Source organism: Chrysochloris asiatica, unplaced genomic scaffold, assembly GCF_000296735.1.
Source record: "Chrysochloris asiatica unplaced genomic scaffold, ChrAsi1.0 scaffold00056, whole genome shotgun sequence".
Taxonomy (NCBI): Eukaryota; Metazoa; Chordata; class Mammalia; order Afrosoricida; family Chrysochloridae; genus Chrysochloris; species Chrysochloris asiatica.
Window position 1 is genome coordinate 12439466 of NW_006408574.1, and position 21918 is coordinate 12461383.

The 21918-nt window shown below is 42.2% G+C and overlaps 1 protein-coding gene across 1 annotated transcript in view; it reads left to right on the forward strand.

Moving 5' to 3' along the window:
* KDM4C (lysine (K)-specific demethylase 4C) overlaps positions 1–21918 on the forward strand; it is a 314090-nt gene that overhangs the window by 157579 nt on the left and 134593 nt on the right. The window contains exons 11-14 of the mRNA XM_006863764.1: positions 92–193; positions 13414–13595; positions 15587–15800; positions 18233–18309. Coding sequence (XP_006863826.1) covers positions 92–193; positions 13414–13595; positions 15587–15800; positions 18233–18309 — 575 coding nt within the window. The remainder of the gene's footprint in view (positions 1–91; positions 194–13413; positions 13596–15586; positions 15801–18232; positions 18310–21918) is intronic.

The window sequence follows — 21918 nt, forward strand, 5'->3', positions numbered from 1 at the left end:
TGTCTGTATATATGTATATATTTTAAAACATGTACTAACTATGGGTTATTTCCCCTCTCCCCCTATTTTTATTTCTGTAAACAGAAACTAGAAGAAGATACCAAAAGTGGTAAGAGTTGGCGCCACCCACTAAATAAGCCCCTAGCAAGACCCCCAATGTCAGTTGTGAAGCAGCAGACTGTAAGTGACGAAGGTGAGCTCATGTGGTCTTCCGGTGTCTTCTCTGTAGAGTATTTATTGTCTCAAACTCTTGTGAAGAACGTGCTTGGGTGGTGAGGGGCAGTGTTGTGAATCACTTGATGTGGCTCTTCGAACTCCCCTGAAATGATTGGGTGCTGGTGGCTGTTAATACCATCGAGTTGGTTCCCATTCATAGTGAGACTGTAAATCTTCGCTGGAGCAGCAGAAAGCATCTTTCTCCTGTGGAGGGACTGGTGGACTTGAACTGCTGACCTTGTGGTTCGCAGTCCAGTGCTTATCCTACAGCACCACCACATTCCGTATATTTTCATGTAAATCAACTGGGTTGGTATCAAGTGGAAGATAACTGTCTTCAATGTAAAAACGCTACCTGAAAATGACTGAACTGCACTATGCAAATGTGATGTATTTGTCCCTCCCACCCCCAAGGAGGTTGGGTAGCTTGCTAATAGTGTAAACAGGGCACATGGCACCTCTGATAGGAGACCATGTGAGTAATGTGTATGGGACCATAACGTGGGGATTGGTCAGTTTTGCCATCGGTCTAAGTTTAAAATGAGCAGTCTCAGAACTGGAAAGAAAGAAGAGCGCGTCCGTCCTCTGGTCCCCAGGATCCTTGCGCTGAAGTGCTGGGGACTCCAGGAAAGTAGAGATGTGGGAGGCACACAGTGACAGCAAAATCAGCAGCACCAGAGAATGAGACGGAGCAGTGGCCTTCCTGACCCACGGACCCAGAACTCTGAGGGCCTTCAGGCAGCAGCCTCTGCCTAGGGAGCTAGGTTTGCTGAGGCTTACTGGCAGAGGGATGTGCCTTCTGGGTGTGTGTCAGCAGAGTTAGAAGAGCTTTGTAACATTGCCCAAGGATGGCAGAGGCCAAGGGGCCACTTGGCTGAGAGGCTAAGGACCAGAGTGAGGTGTCCTTACGTTCACAGCTGAGAGAGAGCTGTCTTGATCAAAGACATCAAAGCATTCCTGACTCTGAATTGTAACCTTTTAACTTGCCTAATAAAGCCCCCTAATTAGGAGTGTGATCTGTAAGTTCTGTAAGGCCCTTGTAATGGATGACCAAACCCAGCAGAGATGTAGAGTGCCATAGTCGGGGTGTTTGGTGTCAGATTTGGTGACGAGGTTGCAGGGTGGAGGTATGTGTGACCTCTGCCTCACAGGAATAGGCCTTGGGCTAATGCTGGTGGTGAGTCTTCTCCCGGTTTGTGAAGTTTGAGGAGGTCAGACACACTCCATGCCATTCTTATAGGAGGGAGAAAAATGGCCAAGTGACAAAAACATAATTAAGAGATTAGATGAAATAGACAATTCAGACAAAAGAAAATGAGATTTCTTATTTAAGATAGTAAGTTGTCATGCTTTTGCCACTTGGCCAACTTACTCCCTCCTGTAAGAAGGTAGCTAAAGTCTTTACTGGGAAGAGTCTGGTTGCATTTGTAGGATAGACCTGGCTCTGTGCCCTGCCCTTTGACCCCAGGGTTCACCAGAGCTAGCTGAGACTACTTCTCCAATGGTGTGAAGACATGGGATTCATATTTCTTTAGTGATGTGAAGACATGGGATTCACACTTCTGTAGCCGTGTGAAGACTTGGGATTCACACTTCTGTAGTGGTGTGAAGTCATGGGATTCAACTTCTCTAGCGGTATGAAGTCATGGGATTCACACTTCTCTAATGGGGTGAATACATGGGACTCACACTTGTCCAATGGTGTGAAGGCATGGGATTCACATGTCTCTAATGGTGTGAAGACATGGGAGTCACACTTCTCTAATGGTGTGAAGACATGGGATTCATGTGCTGTTGTTTTCTTTGCATTATGTTTACTTTAAGGTAGGTTCCTTTAAATTTATTTAAACTGCCTTGAGTAAGAGCTCCCCTACCACACACATAGTGTGTAGTGTCTGGTTATTGTCCTTACCAAGAACACACTGACAGTGCCTGACATCATTGCTGGGTTGGCACTTGCCATTTGTGTGAAACTTCTGGTTGTTTGTTTTAAAATTAAAAACAAAAAAATTTATTGTGTTAAACATATCTGTAACAAAACATTCGACATCCAGCAGTTTCCACATGTACACGTTGTTCAAACATTACCCTTGTCTGCTCCCACGTTATCCCGTCACCCTGAGTAAGACTCCCTTTAGCCTCTTTGCCTTTTCCCTGCCTGCCCTGGTCACCACTAATCAACTTGGGCTTTATGCTTTTGCATTTTCCAATTTTAAATACTTCATATTTGTATGAAGAATTCATATATGTAGAATCATATTTGTCCTTTCGTCACTGACTTCTTTTTCTCAGCATACGCTTTTAAGGTTCCTCCACATTGTAGGAGACATCAGAATGCCATAGGTCTTTATGATTGAGAGTATTCCATTGTACGTATGTACCACATTTTCTGGTGATTGAGAAAAACTCATTTTGTTGCCTTTGATTAAAACTCAGAGCACTGACCAGCTTGTCTTCCTTGCAAGTGTCTGCTAGCATCACAAGATCCCTTCCTTGAGGCTTTCTTCTTTACTGGTGGAAACTGATAATGTAAATCAAGTGCACACACCATTGCTATCAAGGGAGTAACATGACTCTTGGGTTCAAATTTCTTGTTTAGTTTAAATACTATATTAGAGCAGGTATCTTTCTTTTACCCGGTGAAATTCTTTACTATGTGAAATTCAGTTATAAAATAAATGGTGGCTGTGTAGGGTCCAGGTAGGATTGATTCTACTTTCTATAAACCCAACCCAAGGTGAAATAATGGTTCGAGGCATTCAGGATATGAAAGCATGTCATCATGCTGAAGTTTTCTTTTTCCTGTCTCTTATTATGCCCAACATAAACCATTTTCCCTTTATTGTCAAGATGACTGGATCACAATTCTGTATAAAGTCATTAATACTTGTATGCATTGCTCATGAATTTTAATTACCCTTCCCCCTTTTGGCCTATCTTTTGTGTAGTTTCTCTGAAGGGATTGGGTTGTACTAACACACAAGGAAAAGCCCCTTTCTCTTGCATCCTTATTTTCCTAAGTTCTTTTTGATGTGGGCCAGCATCAGTTGACCCTGAGTTTCTCTGTGGGGAGCAGTTCTGACTCTACTCTGTACAGCTTGCAATATTTATAAATGGATTAGTTTAATGAAGTCGTCTCAAGGGTTTGAGGTTAAATACCCTGCTGAAACACTGATGTGTGTAGCTTTTGTGATAGGCTCACTTGCCATTCTAAAATCCTGGGGTCTTCTGGGGAATTTTTGATAACCGAGAAGCAAAACTGGAGACTTTTTTCAATGGCTACAAAATCATGGTTGGTAGATTTTTGCAAGTTTCCAAACTGCCAATGAGAACTATTTTGTGACCGAGAGCAAATTGCTCACATTATTGGCCACTTGATGATGCTTTGGCCTTTTGTCTCAGTGTCTAAGTTATTGGTGAAGTTGGAAGTGGATGTATACTGTTCTTGTAGAAAGTGGTGAAGCATGGTGTTCAAGCTCATCGTTGTTGTGAAGTGTTGTCAAGATAGTCCTGACACACAGCGATCCTGTATAGGGTTTCCAAAGGAGTGCGGGTAGCCTAGTGGGTTACAAGCTGGGCTGCTAACCGCAAGGTCCACAGTTCAAATCTACCAGTTGCTCCACAGGAAAAAGATGAGGTTTTCTGCTCCTGTAAAGATTTACAGCCTTGGAAACACTATACAGGGTCACTATGAGTCAGAACTGACTTGAAGGTCCACAACCACCACCACCACAACCACCAGGGAATTTCCAGGGAGTGGTTGGTGGGTTGGAAGTACCAATCTTGTGGTTAGCACTCCAGTACTTATCCACACCACAACTACAAATCCAGCTTTACTTCCTACCCTAACTTTGGGGCTCTTTTTGCACCCCATATCTGGAAGCAGGTCTGTGTGTGCCAGATAGACATGCACGTAATTTAGAGCCTCTGAGAAGTTGTATGTTTAAACAAACACAGTGCACTCTGCTTGTGAGCGAGTAGCTCTCCATTGAAGGTGGGCTTTTGACTGCTCACCAGAAGGGCAGCTGAGGGGAACTGGGGATCTTTACAACTGAGTGAGACTTAAAGGAGCGAGCGCAGGCCTGGCACACAATGCATGTTTGCTGTTGTCATGTGACGCTGAGGAGAACAAGGAGGATGAGAACCAAGCCCTCAAGAGTGGAGGGAAACTCCGAGGGAAGTGGAGTCTGATGGGGAGGGAAAGTCACTCCATTGGCTGTTTGGGGGGAAATTTTCCAGGATTCAAATGGAAGCCAGGCAATCAAACCAAAATCTCATAGGATTCCCCATCACTGAGAGCTAAAGTCTTAACATCCTACACACTTAGTGAACATATACCCAAGCAAAACAAAACAAAACTGACCGCAGCACAGGGAGACAAGAAGAGAGTTTGCTTGGCTGGGGAAGAGTGGTAAGATCAGAAGAGGAAGTCTCCCTAAGAATTTTTCTACAATTGCAGTCTGCCTCTCATTGCAAGCCCCAGCTTTACAATGCTGGTGACGGCTGCCAGGACAAACCAGGCAGAAGCAATTGCATGACTTTTTTTAAGCGTTGTATTGTGAACTCAGTGAAGGTTTATGGAGCAGATCGGTTTTCCCTTCAGCAACTCACAAACATTTTGTTTCATGTCATGGATTGCAGTCCCCACAATGATCCATCTTCCTGTCTGCATATTTCCCCTTTCCATTCTTCCTGCTTTCTTTCTCCACTTTTCTTGCCTTCTGAACTTTTTCCTCAGGCTAATGCTGTTGTTGTATTTGCTGTTGTTGTTGTTGTTATGTGCCGTGGAGTCGGTTCCGACTCATAGTGACCCTGTACAGGGTTTCCGAGGCTGTAAATCTTTACAGGAGCAGAAAGCCTCATATTTCTCCCGCGAAACAGCTGGTAGTTTTGAACTGCTGACCTTGCGGTTCGCAGCCCGATTCATAACCACTACGCTACCAGAGCTCCTTTCTACTGGTTGATTATTCTAAGGCTTACATACCTCCCCACTGTCATTGTTTTCCTTACTGTTGTTGTTAAGTGCCGTCAAGTTGGTTCTGACCCATACAGACCCTGTTTAGGATTTCCTAGGAGCAACTTTGAACTGTGGCTCAAACCAACTTTACAGTCCAGCACATTAACCTGCTATTGTTTAGCTGAAAACTGAGCCGGGGCGTGAATTCAGGTCAAGGCCTGAGAGTGACTAAGGCCCACGGTTCCACTAGTGTCTATGGTCTCTTTCTTACGAGTTTTGTTTCACCATTTTTCCCATTCTATCTAGACCCTTCTAATGTGATCCCTTTCAGAGTGGTCGGTAGTGGTAATTACACAACTCTTTGAACGCTGGCTGGAAGGGGGGTGGGTTGACTAATAGGACAGTTGGCTCTGATGAGAACCACGATTTTGTTTTCTTAGGTTTCTCGTTTGGCTCCTGTCTTCTCCATGGCCTTAGTTTTGTCTTGTGTGAAATGTGACGCTCGTTCAGAAACCATTAGGAGTCTGCCCCCTCCCGAGTCCTGATTGGACTGTGGAAATTCAAATTCCCTGAAACAGAATACAATACTAGGCTGAGGGCTAAGGGGCTTCTGTTAAATTTCCTAAAGACCCTGTACCATTGGATCACATTATTATTTAGAACTCTATAATGGTCATCCTGTGATTTCTAGAACAATCCTGCAGAGAGATGGAAAGACACAGATATAGCCATCTGTAACATGCTTACCCACGTGCAGAGGAGCCCCATCCACAAGTGTGGATATTGACAAGATTTTAGATGAAAGGCAGTTCTGGTCCTCACTCTGATTTCCTCTGATCCGAATGCCTGAGCAGCTCTGTGTCAATCATTAGTTCAGCGAGCAGCAACCCTGCAACGAGCTGTGAAGTATCTCTTTGAAATTAAAGGCAGCTTACACTCTGATCCCTATCACTGCACTGTCTTCCCGCCTTGAGGCTTAGATCAAGTCTCTTTCTGACAATGTTCCAGTAATTTATTTTTTGGGGGAAGACTGCCTATATTAATATTCAAATTCACTTAGCAAAGGATTAAAAATTTAAATATACAGATGGAAGAGATGGAAGTTGCTGCTTCAATTACACATTCATCTTGGTTTTTGACTCTGATGTAACCCATTGACCCTAGGTGGTCAGTGCTGAAGAATGAAACATACACATTGAAGCATATTTTAATAAAACATTAAAGTTGCCAAGGGCTTTATTTTACATGGATCAATGCTCTGTTCTCATAGAAACAGCATCAAGAAATCAAAGGACAGATTGCATTGGGCAACCGTGCTGCAAAAGGCCTCTTTAAAATCTTAAAGAGAGCAGGGATGTCACTCTGAGGATTAAGGTACACTTCACCCAAGTCATCTTTTTTCTTTTTTGGTTTTAACAAACAAATTTATTCTCAGAGTTTAGAAGGCTAGAAGCCCAAATTCAGAGCACCAGCCATGGAGAACAGTCCTTGTCCTCTTTTAGTATCTGTGGGTTCAGTTTTCCTTGGAGATCTCCATGTTGTTTGCTGGATCTGCCCAGTTCTGCACCAACCTCACAGTCATTGCTGTGTTTGAACCATTACTGCTGCCGCTGGGCCAGTTCATCTCACTGAGGAGCTTCTTCTTTTTTGCTAACCCTCCACTTTCTTTCTCCAGGGACTGGTCTGTTCTGATATGTCTGAAGTATGACAGACAAAGTCTTCCCATCCTGGTGTCTAAGGAGTATTCTGGCTGTACTTTTTCCAACATAGATTAATTGTTTTTTAGCAGTCTATGGTACTATTAATACTTAATATTCTCCAACACCATAACTCAGATGAATCAATTCTTCTATGGTCTTCCTTATTCAGTGTCCAACTTTTGCACATATATGAGGTTATTGAAAATACCATGGCTTGGGTCAGGCGCACCTTGGTCCTCAAACTGACATCTTTGCTCTTGAATTAAAGAGGTCTTGTGCAGCAGATTTGCCTGATGCAATACATGATTTGATTTCTTGACTGCCGCTTCCACGAGTGTTGATGGTTGATATGAGCAAAATGAAGTCCTTGACAACTTCAGTCTTTTCTCCATTCATCGTGATGTTATTGATTAGTCCAGTGGTTAGGATTTCTGTTTTCCTTATGTTGCGGTCTACCCATACCAAAGGTTGTGGTCTTTGATCTTCATCTGTAAGTCTTTTAAGTCCTTTTCGCTTTCAGCAAGCAAGGTTATATCATCTGCATATCCCAGGTTGTTAATGAGTCTTCCTCCATTCCTGATGCCAAGTTTCTTCTTCTTCTAACCCCTCTTCTCAAATGATTCATTACCTAGCATTTATTTCACAATACATCTTTGACTCCTTCTCAAAAGAATAGAAGAGGACACACACTCATCCTTGTTTCATGCCGGTCTTTCAATGAGCAGGAAATGTGTGAATCCAATCTGGGAATATTCCTCACCAGTAATGTATACCTTCCCTATAAAGCCTTTTCTCTGCCAGTTTTGAAAAATGAACACTGTTTTATAACTGTTGCATGTCATGCTCCGAACATTATTAATTTTTACATAATGATCACTGCTCTTTGTTCCATATAGTTGATTCTTGCTGGAGGGTAATGCTACACTCCCAGAATAAGCACAGTTGTATTTCTGTCTGGGTAAGCCATAAAACAGTCAGTTCAGCAGATTACTAAGTAGGGTGGGTTGGGCTGTTTGTTGATAGGTCACAGCTAAGATTTTCCTGTGTGATGTGGCCATAAAACACGAGATGCTGTTGACACTCAGATTGAGTGGATGTTTTATCCAGCACTTTGCAGGGTAATCACACTCAGGCCTCTTGGTTGAGCCTGATTTCTCGGTCAGTAAATTCCACTGGAAACCCCAGTTACTGGAACAGGGGAATCACAAATCAAAACCACCTTGGTCTCATTTTTCTAGTGGCTTCATCAGGTTTTGATTGAATTAGAGAAACCGCTAAGTTTACAACTTTGGTGGTATTGTGTGGATTCTGAACTTTTGACAGTCCATCTTGAAACCTTTTTGAGCAATGGTTGGTATGAAGTCTTACGAGCAGGTGTCTGAATGTGCTGAAAGCTTTGGGATTGTCAAATGACAGTCGAGACTTCAATTCTTGAGACTTCATGTGTGTCCTGTTGCTCATAGGAAACAGTGACATGAACAGTTTTTGGCACTAACTGCATGGCTCCTTATGGTCTTTCGAAAAGTAAATCATTGTTTTAGGTTCAAATGATGAGATTGTCCATATTTGACAATTTATTTTTTTCATACAAAACCTACCATTTCATACAACTCATCTTAAGATATATATTGCTTTGTATTTCCTTAAAACTGTCCTCAGCCTCTCTTTCCTGGAGCTACTGGCCTGAGTCAGTGTTACCTAATTAGCCAATAGTTCAAGTCTGAAGTTCAAGTCTGAAACCAGCTCTGAAGATGAAGAATACATGTGCAAAGTTTGTGAGCTTTTATGTATTCACATTTTAATTTCATTGTATGATAAATGTACTTTGTAGTTCTCATCTTTTTTTCACTTCATCACTGACCCCAATCATTCAGTCCTGAGCTGTCAGTGTTCTAGATGTTGGCGTCTGGGCACCCTTGTCATGGGTTTTAGGAAAGGCATCTCTTCCTTTCTGGTTCCTAGGTTCCAGGGTTTAGTGTGTTGTTAAGTGCCATTTAGTTGGTTCTGACATACAGTGACCTTGTATAGGGTTTCCAAGCTTTTAAATCTATGAGGAAGCAGAAAGCCTCAGCTTTCTCCCACCAGGTGGCTGGCGGGCTCAAACCACAGACCTTTTGGTTTGCAGTCCAATGCTTATTGTCTGGAGCCACAGCACTCCCTTAAGGAGATGGTAAAATGGCTTTTTAAAAATACTTATCCAATTGTTGTTGTTGTTGTTGTTAAGTACCATCGAGTCGGTTCCGACCCATAGTGACCCTGTATAGGGTTTCCAAGGAGCAGCTGGTGAGCTTGAACTGCTACTCTTGCAGTTCAAATGGCTTTGTAGTCTGGCTTTTTTCTCAAGCTGTTTTCTGGGTAATCGTGGCAAAGGTTATGCTGGAGACTGGGGGAATCTCATCACTTACTTAGGACCTAGTACATGCTGCATGATAAGGTAGTAGGTTTATGGCTGGCTACTCACACAACCTGTGTAAAACCCTACAATTCATGTAAGCTTAAGTATGGTGCTGTAAGTTAAGCACTGGACCACTAACTGCAAGGTCAGCACATCAAACCAGCTACCCTTCAGAAACCCTATACAGGGTCGTTATGAGTCAGAACAGACTCAGTGATAAACAACAATAGTGGCATCATTAGGCTGATGATAAACCTGAAGTTTAGGGTCGTAGATGATGGCCGTTGTGTGCTGTGGAATTGGTTCCTACACATAGTGGCCCTGCATAGGGTTTCCAAAGCTACAGACCTTTACAGAAGCAGAAAGCCTCCTCTTTCTCCCTCAGAATGGCTGCTAGTTTCAAACTGCTGACCTTGAGGTTAGCAGCCTGACTTGTAACCACAATGCTACCAGAGCTCCCTGAATGAACCGTTGGTTTCATTCCATCTCAGTTCCAGAACTGGTACTGTTTTCCCTGTGACCGCTGTGGACACAGCAGAGGTGTGTCAGAGCTGTACCCAGGCAACCTCAGAATCATTTAATAACCAGCTTTCCAGACCACAGAGAAAGACTTGCTCAGATATTTTTGGATACATCTATTATATCATTTCCCTTAAAGATTTTTGCCCTAGATTTAAGCCTTTTATGAGAGGGCTTCACAATGTTCACGGAAAATTTTCATTACCTTTCAGTTCCAATTTTCCATGAAGATTTTGAAGCTCCCTTGTGTATGTGTTTGTGTGTGTGTGCACATGTGTGTTTCAAATCGACATTTTACTTATAGAAGCTGTATATAGTTGTATGTACACTTTTCTTTTCCTTAAAAGAATTTAAATTGGTTTGTTTAGGAAGCAACCAGAAATAAGTATTTGATCATTAAAATAAATACTGTGTATCTACACCATCTCTGTCAGTAGTAGCCCCTCCTCCCCTTCACCTGGGGAAACTTTGTTAATTTGTAGAAATAAATTGGTATGTAAATAATCGAGGTTCCCTCAAGCTAGCTTGAATCGAAATCGTTCAAGACTTTCTCAATGCCCTAAGATACTCAAGCGAATTGAGGCTAACCTGATTTCATCTTCAGAGCTTCAAACTTTGCAGGGATTCTCTGAGCTCCCAACTTTCTAGGGAACTTCTTTTCTTCATCACATGACTGAATGATGTAGTCTCTCTCAGGCAGTACCTCTGCGGCAGCACAGGATAATGCGCTGGAATGCAGGTTTTGTTAGAGTGCAAGATCGGCGATTCAAATTCACCAGATGCTCCTTGGAAACCACCCTGCACAGGGTCGCTATGAGTCGGAACCGACTTGATGGCACTTCACAACAAAACATTGAAGCTTAGCAATGTTTATGAGGATAGCACAGGACTGGGCAATGTTTCATTCTGTTGTGTGTAAGGTTGCTATGAGTCGGAACCGACTTGATGGCACTTAACAATTTCATAGGAGTTCTGTGGGTTAATGCACCAGACAGCAAACCCATTTGAACTACGAGGTTGACAGTTCAAGCTCACCATTCGATCCTTGGAAACCCCATACAAGGGTCACTATGGGTGGGAACTGACTAGACTTGACTCAACAACAACAATTTTACCTACAAGTATATTAGCTCCTCTTTTGTCCTTCTTGAGTATACACAGTAAAACTTCTGAAAGCCAGAACCTACCTGTATCAGGCAGAAACCTATCAGAGAAGAAAAGTAACATATTTTCCACTAACACAAGGAACAGAATGAAACCGAATCCACTACCATTGAGTTTCTGACTCATAGCTTTCTGTAACGGGTTTCTGAGACTCTGAATGCTTACCAGAACATTTTCATTTTCCTCCCGAGCTGCTGGTGGGTTTGAACTGCTGACCTTGCCAGTTAGCAGTCCAGCAGTAATCCTAAACCACCATCAGAATTTCATGGAAAATTATAATGAAAAGATGGAATTTTTCCATACATTTTTTTGAAGCTCCTTCATAGAGTGTGATAGAAAAATGCTAAAAGTACGCCCTGCCAAAAGTGCAAAAACTTGCAAGACTTGGGAAAACAAAGCATCTGGCCGACTTGCAGCTCTCACAGGTTTTACTGTCCCTAGCAAAGAAGGTGATTTGAAGACTGTCAGCATTTTTCCGGGTTTGCTAATCTTTGATGAACCTATAATTTAGGATCTTGTATTTCCTTCATGCATAGTTCTATAGCAAACTGTGGCATTGAGTTTGAAACTCCTAGCTCTGTGCAGTCTTCAGATTGTTGACATGCTGATCTGCACACAAATGATGGAATGATAGCAGTAATGAAAACATTGGCACTCATTAAATGTCCACAGCGTCCATGTCTCTGTAGGGTTAAAAATACCTGCCCCCTGCCCTCTCCTTTCACTAGGATCTTGTGAGAATGAATTAGATTTTGTCAAATTCTAATACTCTGTAAAACAGTATGGTCTATTTCCATTCCACAACGTGTTACAAAGTGCGTCCTGGTGTGAGGTCATTGTACACTAAGGAAATGATAGTGAGGCGTTTAGAGCTTCATTACTCAACTGGAATTCCTAGGCATGGCGATGTCAAAAGATCAAAAATATAACAAAGAAAAGCCGCATTGGGATATAATTTCCCTCTTCTGTTTGTCAGAAGATGGAAAGTTTTTATTGTTTTTTGAAAACACAGGTGAATGAATGTACGATGATAAGGAAGCAGGAAAGGGAATAGAAAGAGGCTCTTGTGGGTGAAAACAAGGGTTTTCATTTGGAACTATGTGATGAGTTGATGGCTGGCATGTCCTCCTATACCCCACCCTCCCATCCCCATAAAAATAAGCAAAAACCAGACCCATAGGAAACAAAACAAATCCCGAGCACTTCTTGGTTTATCTAAAGGCTCGATGTTTCCAGTTATATGAATACCAGAGAAGTGGGACAGGCATTAGACAGGCTTTGTGTAATATTTAAGTCTATGGTTGGACATTGTCTTGCTTTCAAGGGGAAGCATGTTTTCTTGGACACAGGAGAGGAATGAAGAATTCGATAAGGAAATTACAGAAGGACAAGATTTTTGACTTGTAAAGCTAAATTAAAGTCTGAATGACTACAGTGAGTCTTAGGATATGGAATCTCTTTTTTTACCCAAATAAATTATTGCAGCACCAACCAACAGATCAAATGAGAATAAGACAGTTGGATGGATTTAAAATAATACATCACTTTAGCATCTACAAAGGACTTTTGTGCTATTATTGATGTTGCTAGGTGCAGATGAGTTGTTTCTAATTCATAGCAACCCTGTGCACCACAGAATGGAACACTGCCACGTCCTGTGGCATCCTCACAATGGTATAGTTTACAAGTAACTTTCATAGTTATTATTAAAAAACAAAGTAAAAGAAAAACTTGTGGTAGGGGAGGAAGGAAGAATTATGAGGCTGTGTCTAACCCAAATTGGACTGACTCAGAGCGACCCTGTATGGCATTTCCAAGGCTTGTCAGTGTTTACGGGAACAGACCACCTCTCTCCCGTGGAGTGACTGGTAGACTTGAACTGCTAACCTTACCTTGCAGTTAGCAGTGCTGTGCCTATCTTACATTGCCACCAGGACTCCAACCCTGGTTAACTTGCTGCTTACATCTCCTACAGTAAGACTTTCAGTGTGGATTGGTCTGTATAGTGGTCTATACTAAAGCCTTAGACCTGGAGTCCTAGTATGGTGTTGTAGGATAAGGACTGGGCTGCCAACAGCAAGGTTGGTGGTTCAAACCCACCAGTTGTTCCTTGGAAACCCTAAACAGAGGGTCTCATGAGTTGAAACAGACTCAGGGGCACTTTACCACCAGAGTAGAGCCAGTTTACATTTAAAGTCAGATTGTTTTTAGTGGATTTTTGAAATCAGCCCTTGACTCGTGGCGACCCCATACACAATGGGATTGGACTGTTGAGCCCTGAAGCTTGAGGAGAATGAGAAGTAAATTCTTTGTTCTATTTCTCTCAGGTTCTGTTTGGAAGACAAATTACATATGTTTGCTGGCTGGCTTTGGGCACGTTATAGTAATGTCTGCTTCTTCTATAGCTGGAGGCATTGTTCTTGGAGTCCTGCTCACTGAGTTTTCATGCTCTTTCTCTTAAGAGTTACTTGAGGTGACGTCAACTGAGGAGGAGGTGGAAGAGACGGAGGCTTGGGCTCAGCCTCTGGTCCGCCTTTGGCAGACGAAGCCTCCAAACTTTGCAGCCGAGCAAGAATACAATTCAGCCATGGCCAAACTGCCCCCACACTGCGCTGTCTGCACTCTGCTCATGCCCTACTACAAGGTGAGTGGAGAGCTGTGAGGTGTCAGCACTTCCTGGGTCCCCGTACACCCAGTGGTCACCTGGCCTTAGCAGACACACAACAAAAGAAGCCATCAATACTCCAGCCTTTGTAGGGAAACAAACAATTCCATGTGCTTTGTGCTGCTGTGGAGACAGTACTTTGTCTTTCGGAATGCCTTTGCTTGTTTCAAGAAGGCAACAGTTCCAACATTTTTTGTAACCTCTTTCACCAAAAAAAACAAAAAACAAAAAACAACCCAAAAAAACCACACCGCAAAAAACCCAGAGCATCAAGCTGAAAAACAGTAGAGATTTACAAAGGGAGTACTCACACCTTTCATTTTTATGTTTGAAAACATCACTCTCAAATACTGTAAATGTTAACTCTGAGACCACATTTCCAGTGTCTTTTGTCTTTCTTTGTGGAACAGACAGAGGACACACCATGCCAATATGGTGTGACTAGGCCAGTTCATGGTCACTGGTCAGCCAAACTTGATGTGGTTCTTGTTGTTGGTCTGTATACATGGTACTGATAGCATCTCAGCGCACATACACCAGCACTAATAGAGGCAAGTGTGGTGGTCCTACACGGTCTATTTTGAGGTACAGCATGTTAGAAAATATGTGGACCTGTAGCACTGGACTGTGAACCACAAAGTGGGTGCTTCCGACCCGACCCACAGCTGCTCCTGGGAAACTGTATGCAGTGTCGGTATGAGCTAGAACCGACTCAACGGTGCTTCGCAACAGCATCATAATGATATGAACGTTGTGTATTGTTTATACGTTCGTATGAGAACCAGAAATATATTCAATGGCACATCTGTGTAGAACATTATTCTGTTCAACTGTTCTCAGAACATGAAAGAAAATATGTGACGTGTTTATACCATATTTTTATTCAAATAACACGTGTTATAGGTTTTGCAAACTACACAATGCCCTCATAGGTTAGTTTCCTATGTCCTCTGTGTGTGCATTCGTTATTTACATAGGCCCATTGTATCTGAAAATACAATATCTTTCAGGCCATTGTAATTATGTTGTTGTTGCTAAGTGTGTCGAGTCGATTCCGACCCATAGTGACCCTGTATAGGGTTTCCAAGGAGCAGCTGGTGAGCTTGAACTGCCGATGTTGCAGTTCAGACGTCTTTGCAGTCTGAGTGATTTTCTCGCTGGGTATCTTTGGATGTGGTGTTGGTGAATGACAGAACCTACTCATTTTCCTCTTTAGACCTAAATTCCTGGACTTTTTAGGTAGTGGAAACTGAAGTTTTTTGAGACTTAGATCTGTTGCCTCTATATTTTTCTGGTGATTGAAGGGAAAAAACAAAACAAAACAAAAAACCAACAAGTTAAAGTTATAAGAGTTTTAGCAATGAATTAATATAAGACCTCTGGAGAACATAGATAATTCATTTGCTACAGTTTTAACTAAATACTGAACATAAATTTCATATATTTTGGGGTGAGATGGCAATTTTATGTGAAATATTGTCTTTTTGTATTTAGCAATAGGCACTAGCTCTTTCCCTCGGTACCATTTTGAATCTGCGATGAGATTCTGTTGTATGCATGAGAGCTGGGGTCTCTGAAAGCTCTCCTTCGAGTGGAACCAGGTAATATTCAATCCCTGAAGGCCAATTGAATATTACCTGGTTCTGAATACTAACCTCGTACTGAATACTAACAGTATTTAGCCAGTACAGGTAAGGAGGCTCTAGCTCATTCATCAACAGATTCAATGCTGCTAAAGACCAGAATTTTAGTAGCTCGGCACTTTGTTGTAGAAACAGACATGCAAAAATATCCTGGTGTTCTCAGACAGGAGCCTGAGAAATGGCATTGCTAAATACCAATGGATGGGTCAGGGAGGACAGGAGAGAGAACAGAAACTGGAAGGGTCAGCTGCTCGTGGATTTGATTGACCAGGATGAACACGAAGCTCTCGTCCAAGCTCATGTGTGAATGAATGTTCTGTGTTTCAGCCTGACGGCAGCAGTGAAGGAAATGATCCTGAAAAGGACACGAAACCAGCTGAAGCAATTGCTTCGAGAACCAAGACTAAGCCACTCATTCCGGAGACGTGTTTTATTTATAGTGAGGAAACTGTAGGATATTCTCCGCCCAGTGCCTTCATCGAAGAAGATGGAACGAGCCTCCTGATTTCCTGTGCGAAGTGCTACGTACAGGTTCACGCAAGTAAATGAACTTATCATTCAGTAATTTACTGACTTTTTTGTCCTTCAGACAGTCTTTATCTCTTACGCCCTTTAATGTATCAGGCCTATTGCATGAGACCTTTGGTTACACCATCTTTTCTCAAATTTCTTCTAGCGAAAGTATGAGTAGGCATAATCATGCCTTTTCCTCCCATTTTGGGTAGTGTGCAGGTAGGTTTTTGTTTGGTTGGTGATGTGTGGAGTCCAGACATGGACTTTTGAGTGGTTGAGTACCCATTCTGAAGGAGCAGCATCACCAGGTAACAGCGGTGCCAGTTAGACCGGCTCCTTTTACCTGCTTGGATTTTAAGTAATTTCATCTGTAGTTGTAAAAAAAACCCCAAAAAACGTCAGTTGAATCTTTGAGGTGGGTTGATGACTATTTCCCTTTGTGATTTTTACTGACAATAGCTGTTGTACTGAGTCAAATATTATTCTCTACTATGGAGGAAACCTGTATTTCCTGTGAGGAGAGAGCAGCCATTATGTCCCCCTTCCCCCCAAGAACCGAGAGAGTTTGGCTCTATTACTGTTTAATTTTATTTTTTATTTTGTACTTAACTGAATAAGTGATTAATACAGCTTATATTCACCTGCCCCATAAATCCTCTGTAGTGACTAGCAGGGATTGGTTCTGTTATGTGCTACATTGTTGTTGTTAAGTGCCATTGAGTCAATTCTGACCCATAATGACCTTGTATAGGGTTTCTGAGGGGCAGTTGGTGAACCTGAACCGCCGATCTTGTGGTTCAAACCGACTTTGCAGCCCAGCGCACTAGCCCACAGCGCCACACCAGGACTCCGTTGCTTTTAAAGCATTTTAGCATTCTTGTTCTGACCAGATAACTTCTTCTGTTAACCTGTTAACACATGGTCTGTCTCTGTTCATGGAATTTGCAGAGTTTATTATATGGCTATTGCTGTGTTTACCCTAGGGAGCCATGCTGGCATGATGTGTTAAGCGTTTGCTTGCTAACCTCAAGGTTAGCAGTTCAAACCCACCAGCTGCTCCAAGAGAGAAAGATGTGGTGGTTTGCTCCTGTAAAGATTGACAGCTTTGGAAAGCCCATTGAGCACTCCCACTTTGGCATGTAGGGTTGCTACGAGTCAGAGTAGAGTTGACCTTAGTGTTTACCCAAGAGCAATAGCAGCCTGCTGGTGTTTGGGGACTCCTGGTGTGGCACTGTAGGATCAGCACTGGACAGAAAACCACAAGGTCGGCAGTTCAAACCCACCAGCTGCTTCTCGGAAACCCTAAACAGGGTCACTATGAGTCAACATTGAATCAGCGACACTTACTAGTCAAAGTAATTGTCTTTGAAACAACCTTCCTCTCTATTAGTGATGCGTTAATTTGATATTATCTGCTTTCTCAAGGAATTTGAAAACATTGTGATTGAAATCTAATTATAGTAACCCTCTTGTTTATATCAATTTAAAATACACATGCATGTATACAAGGGGGCTTTAAAAACTGTTGACCAATTCCATTGTCTTTCAATTCAGTTTTTTCCGTTGAATTTTTGGAAGCCACCTCATAATTTATTCATGTATATATGAGACAAAGCATCAAAACATAAAGAAGTTGATATTTAATCTCGACTCCCGAACAAGCTAACTTTTCTTTAATTTAGCCACAATATTTCATAAACATACGTCAACTCTTCCACGGTGTTGGTTAATGATGATTGGCTTTTCTTTGGGTAATTACACTTACGTTATTGGCTATTCCCACTTAAAATGTTACAGCAAGTTGATTTACAAAATTTGTCATTTAATAAAAGCCTCGTATTTTAGGAAGTCAGATGCCAAGCGCCTCCTGGTACCAGATATGGCTGCATAGACTTGTCTTCTCTGTTATTTCCTTAGGTAGCTATTTTGGGGCAGGCAAGTCAAAGTTTAATGCACAGTATTCCTTCATCACTCCCCATAGATTATAAATCCTTTGCTTCTCTTACAGAAAGTAAAGCTAATTAAACTTAATTTTTGAAATGTAACTTTAAACTGTTTTAAAAATACAATGTTAAAGATTAGGATTAGCTCTAGATTTCATAAACCTCTGCTCCCTGAATTGCATCGTATTCTAAAATTTGTTTTGCCACAGATACATGACAAGATTTCACAGTTTAATACGTTTGTTATTTCCTGTTCAAGCATTACCCTTTGTATAACAACTGTTGTGTGCATTCATAACTATTAAGACGCAACCTCTTGCAATCCCTTGTACCGTGTTCCATTAGGTAAGTGGCATATGAGCTAAACGGACAGTCTTGCTATGTTTTGAACCATAAAGTAGGTGTCAAAATCAATATGGTAGGCAGCTTTCTTGGGTCTCTCTGCTGAGTGATGAGATGTGTAGTACTTTAAAGATGTAACAGGCCTGATGCATGGGTCGAAACTCTTATTTTTCAGGTTGTTATGGTATTCGTTCTCACGAGGTCTGTGACGGATGGCTGTGTGCCCGGTGCAGAAGAAGTGCGTGGACAGCTGTAAGTGGTTTGTGTTCGTATCTTTAGTACTTCCCACCCCTCATCTCTCAGAACACATTTAAATCTAGTGGAAACAAGGTTGTACAAATAATTTTCTATGTGAGTTTCACCCTCAACTGTATGTCGTTCCTTTCCAATTCATCCTCCATACTCTGTATGTATCAGATAAATATTAGATACAGGTCATCCCGACATACAACATGCTCAACCAACTGCACTTAGAACCATTCCCATTTTGGGGGTGTTGGAGCATCTTATCCTGGGTAATACATAGAACATACAGTATTGTAATCGGTAATTTGGTGATATTACAATGCATAGTTGTACAAACTGATGATGTGGTCAAAACACTGATGTATAGCAGGCTATGGCCTGGTCTACAGTGAATTCCGTGTTGGACATTATCGTGGATAAAATGCTGGACCATGGTCATTTCTAACCACATATGGTAGTTGAGCTGTGCACTTGCCTGGCAGCTCTTATGACTCAAGATTCTGATGTCATGGATTCAGTATTGATGCTGACTGCAGTGTAGACCAGGCCTGTTGTTGTTGTTGTTGTTGTTGTTGTTAAGTGCCATTGGGTTAGTTCCAAATCATAGTGACCCTGTATAGGGCTTCCAAGGAGCGTCTGGTGGGTTTGAACCTCCAGCTTTGCAGTAAGCAGTCCAGTGCTTATCTTGCAGTGCCACACCAGGCCTGTAGGGTGATCTTATTCAGTGTTTTATGCCTTAAGAAGCATCTGTTGTTAATTTGAAATGAGGTATTTAACTTACATCAGAACCGACTTACGACAGTCATCAGAATGAAACCCTTACGACACAGTCAGTTTACAACCCTGTTGAAAGTCTGGAACTATTTGTATATTTCTAAGTGTCCTTATCCTGCTCAGCAACCTACAGAAACTACCTGTTGGTTTATCAGAGCAGGTCCACACTTTGGTTTCTAAGATCTTAAAATTGTGCTTCATTTTTTGCCAAATCTTACTACTTATAAAGTAAGTAGTCAAAGTAATATTCAAGGTGGGAGATCTTCCTGGTCCCCTGAAGAATCAGTGCTCATACGTAGCTTCTCAGCTAGCATGAGGTCTTTCTCCAACTCACTCACCCATACAGCCACACCTCTGAAAAATGAGAGTGTATTTGCAGTGTGCTAGGCATCGCTGTGAACTTGAGGCAGAACCTTCAACAACCAGTGAGCCTCTTCTCTGGGTCTCTGATTCCTCTTGGCCTATTTACTGTTGTTCCTAAAGACTCTTGAAACATTAAGGGGCATCCAGTCATCGCAGTTCATTCTTTTGGTCCATGATGCCAACAGTTTGCCATTTCATTATGTTGTATCTTAATTTTTCTTGGGAGCTTTTCTCTCAAGAGGTATGAGAACCTTGGCAGTATGGACCTGCCATATCTGAGCACTATGCCCCCCGCTCATGACTTCAGAGCACTGCTCAGCTGATATTTCCATTCATAATAGTAGCCTTAATTTATTCCTCAAAGGTTGTAATGACAAAGAATTGCATTTCCTTGCTGTAAAAATTAACAGCAATGTCAATCAACAGTCCTGAAGTGCATTATAAGGAAAGTGCCTTGAATGGTGAACCTTTTTGGCATGGTTCTATATTTTACGCTCTTGGTGTGGAAGTACATGCATGATGACTATCAATTAGAGGGGTCTGTGAGGGGTGCTTGTCTCAATGATTTTATTACTAGCACTCAACTTGGATAGTGTCCTAGGTTGGATCCTCTAGAGAAGAGAAGTTTTCTATCTTACAATTGTAGAGTCCCAGGTTCCCAGCTGACAAAAGAGAGTCCCACACATCCAATATATTGGGAGCAGGCCACACCCTCAAGGAAGCATCTCTTTAATTGATTGGCTGCTCATAGCCACTCATCATAGAGTTAACTATGCCTGTATTAGATTTCATCACCATGGAAATAGGCCCATCCCAACTATGATACCTCTGGAAACCCTGGCTTAGTCCAGGTGACACAGAACAGTAACCATCACATCAGGTCTGGCAGGCAGGCAGGCAACAGAGTAAGGTCACTGGCTTAAGTTCAATGAACTGGAGGTCAGAGGATGAGCCAGATGCAAGATCTAGACCCAGCCTGCTCTCAGGCTTGCCTTGCCTGAGTGTTTACTATACTAGAAGCAGACCATACACTTGAGGTTGCTCATGGTAGACCTCATTGTAGAATTAATCATACTGTTTTAGGACTCATCATGGAGATAACTACATCTCAACTGTGAACCACTTGGAATTCTGGCCCTGTGAACTTGACATGAAACCTTAACTCTCACAGATTGTTGTTGTTGTTAGGTGCAACTGAGTTGATTCCGACTCATAACAATCGTGTGTAAAACAGAATGAGACACACTTTCTGGTCCTGCCCCATCCTCACAATTGCTGGTAGGCTTGGGTCCATTGCTGTTGGCACTGTGTAAGTCCATCTCCTTGGGGGTCTTCTTTTATTCTGACTGTCTACTTTACTACGAAGGAGCTCTGGTAGCATAGTGGTTATGAGTAGGGCTGTGAACTGCAAGGTCAGTAGTTCAAAACTACCAGGTGTTCCACGGGAGAAAGATGAGGCTTTCTGCTCCCGTAAAGACTTACAGCCTTGGAAACCCTGTGCAGGGTCGCTATGAGTCGGAACCGACTCCACGGCACATAACCACCACCACCACTTCACTATGCATAATGTCCTTCTCCAGAGACTGATCCTGCCTGGTAATACGTCCAAATTATGAGAGATGAAGTCTTGCCATCTTGGTTTTGAAGAAGCATTCTGGTTGTACTTCTTTCAAAACAGATTTGTTTGTTCTTCAGGAAGTCCATGGTATATTTAATATTCTTCTCCAACACCATAACTCCAGTACTTTTACCATTCGGTTTTAATATTTTAATATGTAGAATCAGTTTGACTAGTGATCTCAGCTCATTCACTCTGAAGTACAGATTTAGAATTGAATGACAGCTCTGCCCAACTTCCCCAAGCCATGTTGCGTTCTCTTCTCCATCCATGGTGACTGCATGGCTCCAATGTTCACACTCTGAGCAGTCCTGTGGTCCCATGTTGTCCTTCACACTGCAGAGGACGACCAAGCCCAGCCTGCTTACTCTGCTTCTAAAGTTCCTCCTGCGTGCTCGTCAGATGGAAATCCTCAGATTAACATACTCCTTAGAATTAATGTAATGTATCTTTCTTATTTCCGTCATTCCTCAGAAAACACGGTGTGCTGTTTTCTGTTTTAATATTGGGACCATACAAACACTATTTCACTTGCTGTAGAACCAGGAATTCTGGAATATAACTTGGCAGCGCTTTTTCAGACCCACAGAATTTCTTATTTCTGTTTGGAAATGATTACATCCACAGCGGGCCAATTGTGGTTTTTGTTTTTGTTTTTCAATTTACTTGTCTCTAGTGGACTTTGTTTTGCAACTCCTTTCCTGAGAGTTTCTCCTGAGAAATCCCTGAATTGCCGTTTTCAGTCATACTGAGAAGTGACCCACAGTACTGGTATGGAGACTTCTATACCCTGATTCAGTGTGGCAGCGAGTGTTGCTGTGCTGGGGACAGCATACGCAGACCCTGGGTTGATCAGTGGC